The sequence below is a fragment of the Onychostruthus taczanowskii genome, unplaced genomic scaffold, assembly GCF_017590055.1.
Source record: "Onychostruthus taczanowskii isolate IOZ18803 unplaced genomic scaffold, ASM1759005v1 scaffold35, whole genome shotgun sequence".
Taxonomy (NCBI): domain Eukaryota; kingdom Metazoa; phylum Chordata; class Aves; order Passeriformes; family Passeridae; genus Onychostruthus; species Onychostruthus taczanowskii.
The window spans coordinates 4,777,637-4,785,716 of NW_024500905.1; the positions used below are offsets into that span (position 1 = coordinate 4,777,637).

Genomic DNA, 8,080 nt, shown 5'->3' on the forward strand with positions numbered 1-8,080 from the left:
CAAGTGAGAAAAGCAATTTAGACACTTCCCATAGATTTAAACACTGAGATAGCTGCATGATGAAGGAATTTATAGACAGCTCCCAGAATCTCATGTTTTCTTCATTTTATTTAAATGTCCCTTCCCACACTTTTATAAAGCCACCCATGTGGAGGAATGCCACTATTCTGCCTCCCAACAGCCTCAGCACTGCTGACATCCTACTGATGTTGTTTGACTGGATTCTTTATCTCTGCCAGCCCCAGAAACCAAATGTCACATGCCACAACAGTAATGCAGATGTCAACCTGCTCCTTTTGCTGACAGCAAAGGAGGCAACCAGCATGCTGCCACCACAAAATACTTCCTCTGTTTTGGTATCTACCTTAAAATCATTGTGAACCCAGGGAATGGCAGTAAAAAGACAGCTTCTCTTTTCTTACCACTACTTCTTTGGTTAGCATCATGTGGTCACATGTGACCAACCACAGAGATGAGCAGAGTGAAAAGGAAAGACAGATCTGAGCTGGATGATGTGGCAGAGCACACACAAGCCTGCTGATTACACAGAACTTGGAGGAGTGGCTGATAAGGTGGACAACTTGACAGGATGGGAAAATGGTCTGACAAGAACCTCATGAATTTCAACAAGGAGAAGAGCAAAATCCTTCCTCTGGGGAGAAACAATTCCAAGCACCAATATATGCTGGGAACACCCAGTTGCAAAGTATCTCTGCTATGCAGAAAGGCTGAGAGAGCCAGCACCATTCAGAATGGAGAAAAGGCAGCTTTGGGGAAATCCTACCAGTGTGTATAAACACCTAAAAGGAGGGTGCAAGGAGGATGAAGCCAGGCTCCAGTCATCTGTGCAAGTGACTGGACTGAAAATAATGGGCACAAATGGAAACACAGGAGGTTCTCCTCAAACAAGAAACACATTTTCACTGTGAAGGCGACTGAGCACTGACACAGGTTTCCTAGAGAGGTTGTGGAATCTCTGTCCTTAGAGATATTCAGAAGTCACCAGGACACAGTCCTTGGCAAGCAGCTGTAGGTGGCTCTGCTTGGGCAGAGGGGTTGGACCAGATGACCTCCAGAGGTTCTGTCCAAACTCAGCCCTTCTGAGATTCTGTGACCTCTGCCACACATGTACCACAGAAAGGTGTCTGAGACACTTTCTGGAGTGTGGGAAAAGAATATTTCAGGAAAGAAAAAAGGCTGTTAGATGGGTATAATAATTCATTGAAGTTGTAAATTAAAAATAAGTTCATTGTCGTGTGAGGAAAACAATGCCACGACGTCTTCTCTTCCTTCTCCCCTGATTTGTAAGGAGGTACAGTTCAGTTCAGAAAGAAGCAAAAACAGGAAAAAGAAATTAAGCTAATACATCAGAAATATGTGGAACTGTATTATCTATATATAATATATAATTTATAAAATATATAAAATTATAATTTATTAATACAATTATATAATTATAATTTATCATTTATATATAAAACTATATCAATATATGTATTATACATGAAACTATATATTTTATAATTCTTTAAAAATATTATTTTTATTAAAACTACGGTTTTAAAGCTGGGATTATGTGACTAAGTTTTTAAGAAAAAATTAATAGACATGCCTCTTTTTATACTAGGGGACTTCAAGTGTTGAAGAACACAAAAGAATAAGTCTGGCAAAATCCCAGTGGACCCTTTTCTACAATACTAACTCAGTGCAATTTCCCATTAATGCTGCACTCTGCCATTCTACATCACTCCTGACTCTGAACTTCCCTAATTTTGGTAATCTGCCTTTTCCCCAACAACTGTTTCTATAGGCATTCTTGTCAGCATTAAGCATCTATCAACTTCACCTTTGTAAGTGTGACAGCCTACACTGCAGATATGTTCTCCTTTCAGTTATCTTCAGCTGTGGGGGCAATTTCATCAGTGCAATTTCTTGAGACTGACAGTATGAGGCAAAAACATCTGTACCAGAATAAGTTACCTAAGCCTCAAGCAGAAAGAACCCAGCTACTGAAAACACCATCTTTACCTGTCTCCTCAACCCTTCCATCTGCCCTGAGAGGTTGCCACTGAATCATGACAACAAGGAAAACCCCCCAGTACAACTTAAAAGGTCCAAATATTTGTTATAAAATCCACTAACAGATAATATTGATGTAATTCACCTCTCCTGAGAAACCTATAGGCAATATGGCCCACAAGACATGGAGGTCTACCTACCTTTCTCCTCCATTCCTTTGGGATGCCTGTCGGCAGTCTGGCCACTGCTTTGAGGGCATCATGCCACTAAAAGCAAAAGCATCCAAAAATGTAAACTATTCATCATTAGTTTAATGCTACAGCATAGCAACATTTGCTACCTTGCAGACATGCACATTCATTTCATTTTCCTGCACGCATGTCAGAGTTTAACTGCTTAATCCACTCACAGGAAAGATACAGATTAATTACTTGATGATTTGACTAAAGTATAACATTCTAGGACACAAGGATTTAGGAAATATTTGAGTAAACAATGAAAGCCTATTCCCTTTTCTGAATACAAATGAAACAGCTCTTGATGCAATTGCAAATAATATGCTGGTATTATGATGACAAGTGCACTCCTGAACTAGGGCAAGCACCTTGATTGCAGAGAACCTACTCCTTCATAGACTCGAGAAAAAAATAAATCAAATTACCTGCTGAAAACCATTTTGACCTAAAGATGGCTCAAGAGTGAATTTCAATTTTGTATCAACCCCTAGAAAGAAAGAAAAAAAAAAAACCTCATTATTTCGTTTACCTCAGAAGACAAAAATAAGCCAAAAAAACCCAAACATGAAAAGCCCACAGTTGAAACAAGAACACAAAATTTTATCTCCCTTTTTTAATAACTACATTTCAACCTGTTTTGGTGAATTTTGTCTTCACAGTGGATTTCAAGGAACATGTTAAGAAGTACACGGACAAAATGTTTTTAAAATGCAGTAACGTGCTCTTTAATGATATAGTTTGGCACAACTCATTTCACTAATATTCATATAGTTCACTGGCCTACAAACTATACTAGTACACTGCAAACTGTCATATGCATCCACAGAAAAATACACGTGCACAGACAGTTTCTTTTCATCTATGCTAGCTTCTTCACATTAAGTCAATAAAAACTAATTTATAAGTTTGGTGTGTGAAAATTATTTTACTGTTCAGAATATATTTTTTTTCCTAATTCCTCAGCCCATAACACACATTTGGTAGTACTGTTATTTAAGCTTAGATTTTATTTTGGCCATAGGAGCAAACTATTTTACTTGTTATGAAGCAGGCCTAATAATTGCTCATACAATATTACATAAAATACCAGAATCTCAAGTGGATGCCAACATGGCACTGGACTATGCCAGAATGATCAAGAGTAAAATATTTAATTTTCTTTCCATCCCCCAGTTTGAATGGACAATTCCTCGGTCCTTCAAGTGCCGCTGTCCACAACTCAGGTGCTGAACACAGCATCAGATCACATCCCCTCCCTCCCGTCGGCTGGCACAAACAATGAAGCCCTCTTTTATTTTCCCTCTACAATTTAATACAATGCTATTGTTATGCATAGCTTTTCATCTTTCCAGAATGCAAAGCCAAACAGTTTTAATATAGAAATACATACATACATATATATATATATATATATATACACACACACATATACACACACACAGAGAAAACCCAAACAGATTATAATCCTGCAAGGTTTTAAGTATATAATATCCATGTTAATCAACTCACCAGTAATAGCCAGTTCTTTAGAGGTCTAAACCTACAAGCGTGACAGAAAACCCAACTGTAGTGGCATTTGCTATTTATGAAATGTAAAATGCCTTTGAGCATTTGCATACTGAAGTGGTGGTAAGTAATTTTAAAGCCTTACTACCTGATAAATTGTATACTTAAAGACAAAACCTTTTTCTCCATGGCCTTTTTTCTTTGTTGGGGGGTGAGTGAATAGAAACAAAGGAAAAAAATCACACAAACTCCAGCACTGTTTAGAATTTTAGCATTTTAGAATTGCATCACTGAGACCTGGGGATTAGTGCTTTCACTTCCCTGCTTCAGATCTAAAAGACATGCTTGTGAGACCTAGAAAAATAAAGACTTCAAACCATAATGATATGTAACTGTTTATTAGTATTCCTTCCCATGGCGCAATGGCACTCGGCAGGGGCTCCTAATAGATAAATCGTTTCATAATAATTCAAAGCAATGTAACAATGGCAGTCACCTAAGATTAAATTGTATCGCATTTGCTGAAATTGGAAAACGTGAACTTCATTCTCAAGCAAAAAAAAGGTAAGTTCTGTAAAGCCCTAATACATACAAAAATACATAATGACTGAGATCTCCTTTTGTTAACGTAACAGATGCTGACACATTATCTAACACTACCTTGCAGCAAAGAACCAATAGCCTTCCAAAATAACCATGTATTCATTTCCAACCCAGCAGCCAAATATTAATTACTTCACAGTTTTCTAAGAGTTAAAAGATCCCAGTAACAACTTTTCTCTCTGTTTTAGAATCTTCCTAAGAAAGACACAAGCAGATATTTTCCAGGTCTTCAAAAGGTCAAGTACAGCAAGATAAAAGCTCAGAGCAAGGAAAAATCTATCTATAGTTACATGAACATCATGACCAGGGAGCTCACACTACAGTCAAAGTATGTGTCACTCCTGAGACTGAAATGAGACCCTTGATGAGACCCTTCAAATGAGACCCTTGATTAAATGAGTGAAACGAGATCATCCACCTACAAAAGTTAATTAAATCACAGCAAACAATTAAGACAGGTGTGAAAATTACTGTAAATGAGAATTACATCATATGATAACACCAGACTACACAGCACACTCTCTTCAGCATGGTGAGGAACTGCTTGGTCAGGCCACACATGACAACCTCTTGTAAAAGCCATGGAATCTGTGTCCCTTTATTTGTTCTCCATTAGAAGTACTTTCCAAATCAATTTATGTGACAGTTTTGTGGGAGGGGAGGGGAAGAACCATGGGGAATGAATCCCAGAGCATATACAAATTGTTCCTCATTCCCATCCATTTTAAAGATTTCCTAATTTGATTTTCTAAAATAAAAAAATTACAACATTGCTTAATAAAAAATACTGCAAGTAAGTATGTAAAAAAAAAAAAACTGCAACCATACCAAGAGAGCAAGGAAGGTAACCAGCAAAATGGGAGCAGCATCTCATTGCCTGTTACTTATTTCTGGCACAAGAATCATCTTGCTACATGCAGTTTCTGCACCCTGCTCAAGGAATTTGTCCCTGAGCTTCAGAGCTTCAAGAAAACTAATGCTTATCCCTAGCTTGGTTTCCTAATCCTTCCTTTCTCCATTATTCCCCTTTTTTTATTCAGTTGTCTTTTCTCCGTAAACTAACTTGGATTCCCCAACAGTTTCTTCCCCCCCCCCTCAGTACCCCACACCTATACAACCCTACTGCATGTCTGCACCTATTTTCACTGGATTTTCCCATTTCTAACAATCCTCCATCTTTGGGTCACATTCCTCTCCATTACATAAACACATTCTTTTTGCAAAAAAAGACACCTTCGGGTCTTGAGAGAACTTTTCTTCCCCGCTCCTTGGCAGGGACAGCCTGGCATAGATGCACCAGACATAGAACAGTAGTTGCTACTTTAAGTGTTGTCAGTACAAGTCAGCCCTTTCACATCAAATCAGCCAGGCTATAGTGTCATTTGACATATTAAATATCACCTCCAGTTCATACACTTTCTACTTTTTATTCATTTCTGAGAAGCATATTAACTCATAACAGCAGGAATATGCTGGAAACACTCTGGAATTATTAGCTCCGCGAATACAAGGACACACAAATGTACAATACTTGACAACAAATTTCTGAAAGGTAGGGAATGCCAAAATAAGCTCTGTTCAATGCCCTTCCAAGCTTGTCAGCAGAAACCATTGCAGAAAAGTTATATAAAAAATAAAAGAATTTAACATGAGGAAAATATAACCCCCCACCCAACCACAGTCCTTTCCTGTGTAAAATACACAGTAACTCCTGACAAGAAAAGACTGTAAGAGGGAAGATTATATCCCTAGGATTCCCAAACCCTAGCAGTCTTCCACTGCATAACCAAAATGTAGCACAGAACGACACAAAGAGCCACAAGAAGGGAGAAAAATACTGGCAGCCAAGTACCTGGTGGTGGAATCAAATTCCCAGTGCACCCTCAGCAAGGTTAAACAAAAGGATAGGGCAAAATCTGGGTTTTTTTCAGAAATATCAAACCACAAGAAAGTGTATGAAGATGATGTGTTTTGTTGCAAGTTTGTGAGCTACAAAGACGCAGCTTTAAACTTGCAAAGTAGCACTATAGGGTCTCAGCTATACTTCACAGCTGTTGAAACCTCTCCCACAGAATGCAAATAAATATTTTATCAAAAATAAACAAGGAAAAAGGCCTAAAGCAGATTTGTGTGCAGCGGGAGCCCATGCTCGAGGAAAGAGAAATGTCAACATGAACTATCACCTCATGCTGCTTGTTGTTTCAGGAAGATTCTTAGCCTTGCAACTTATCTCTAAAAGTAACATTCTGAGTAACTCTGTATGAAACCACTTCTATCAGGAGCCAGAGCTCACTGGGATGTATCAAAGCACATCTAAAATCTCCAGCCTAGAAAAACTTTACAACACAGACAGCTAATATACACACTAAGTAAATCTGAGGAATATTTCATCCAGCATATTTTTTAAGGGTTCATTAACTGCCCCATCTCCACCACTCTATGAAAACATGTATCCTGAATGGGGTTATTGTCTTTACCTACACATGAACAATATGGAAACCTCAAACCAGGGGGATTTATAGGACTGTGGCATTCATAGTTACACCCCAATCACATCCCCAGGTCTTTGTGTGAGTGTAATACATGAATGTCATTATCCAGATAACGTCATTACCTGGGATAATAGCAGGCTACTGTTGGAGCAGGGGTCTTTGAGAATTACAAGTCATGAAATCTCCTTGTAAACAGCAACCCCATAAATCTACCAAAATGTATCTGAGACCTTATTAATAACAGCTTCTGAAACTCATCTCAAGCACAGACGCAGTGAGCATTGTGCACTTGATGCATACACAGCTAGTACAATGGGAAACTGATCTTTATTTATTCCCCTGTATTGTTCTATGTTTCAGTAGATCTCAGGCTTGCATGCTTTGTAAATGCCTAAAATTAGGCAACAAATCAACGTTTTAGCTACAAGTGACAGTTCTAACATGGTAAATGGAATTTAAATTTCTTGATATTTCATTTTTTTTAAAAATCCAACATTTTTATGGCAGACAACTAGAATCTAGCAATTCAGTCATGATTACTCATCCGTGCTTCTGTTGAGAGCCCCCCTCCCCGGAGTAAACACACGTTGTTTGCTGACCACGGTTGATCGGTTCTTAAAAGATTTTGATACTGAAGCAGGATCTAGAAGACACAGCTGCAGAGCTGATGCTTTCCCTTTGGAATAGGCATGGTTGCAAATTTAGACAACACCCTACCGCAGACAAAGGCTGGGCGGGAGGAGGGGTCTCCGGCAGGTCAAGAGGTAGCAGGTATATCAGGAAAGGTCTGGGGAGGCTGAGAGGGGACCTCGGGGAGGGACTGGCAGAAAGCTGAGTCGCCGAGCCCGGGGGAGAGGAGATGGAGGGAGAAAGACACTAGGGACAGACGACACAAAAGCGCTCCGAGGCGACGCCGGGCGGGAGGAGCAGGGAAAGGACCAGGAGATCTGGAGAGCGGAGCCGGGATCCTCGGGCCGGGCGGGACACGAGCAGGAGGAGTCCCAATGGCAGGGGCAGCGCTGCCTTCCCGCAGGGCCCGGCCGCCCCCGGCCTCCCTCCGCGGCCCGGCCCCGCTCCCCGCCGGGGCAGCCTCGCACCCGCCGCGGTGCCTCGGCCGCTCCCCAGCCCGGGGCCACCTCGCAGGCCCCGCTCCAGGCCGGCGCAGCCCGGGCGGGAGGCCCGCGCTCCGGACACGCCGCCGGCCCCAGGCCGCGACCGCGGCGC

General features: G+C 40.6%; 1 protein-coding gene across 3 annotated transcripts in view; it reads right to left on the minus strand.

The window, feature by feature from the left end:
- The window catches only part of TBC1D30 (TBC1 domain family member 30), a 51,457-nt gene that overhangs the window by 20,012 nt on the left and 23,365 nt on the right, over window positions 1-8,080 (minus strand). For all 3 annotated transcript variants that reach the window (XM_041411333.1, XM_041411334.1, XM_041411335.1), the window contains 2 exons: window positions 2,681-2,742; window positions 2,220-2,285 (listed from right to left, as the gene is read on the minus strand). In XM_041411333.1, coding sequence (XP_041267267.1) covers window positions 2,220-2,285; window positions 2,681-2,742 — 128 coding nt within the window. The remainder of the gene's footprint in view (window positions 1-2,219; window positions 2,286-2,680; window positions 2,743-8,080) is intronic.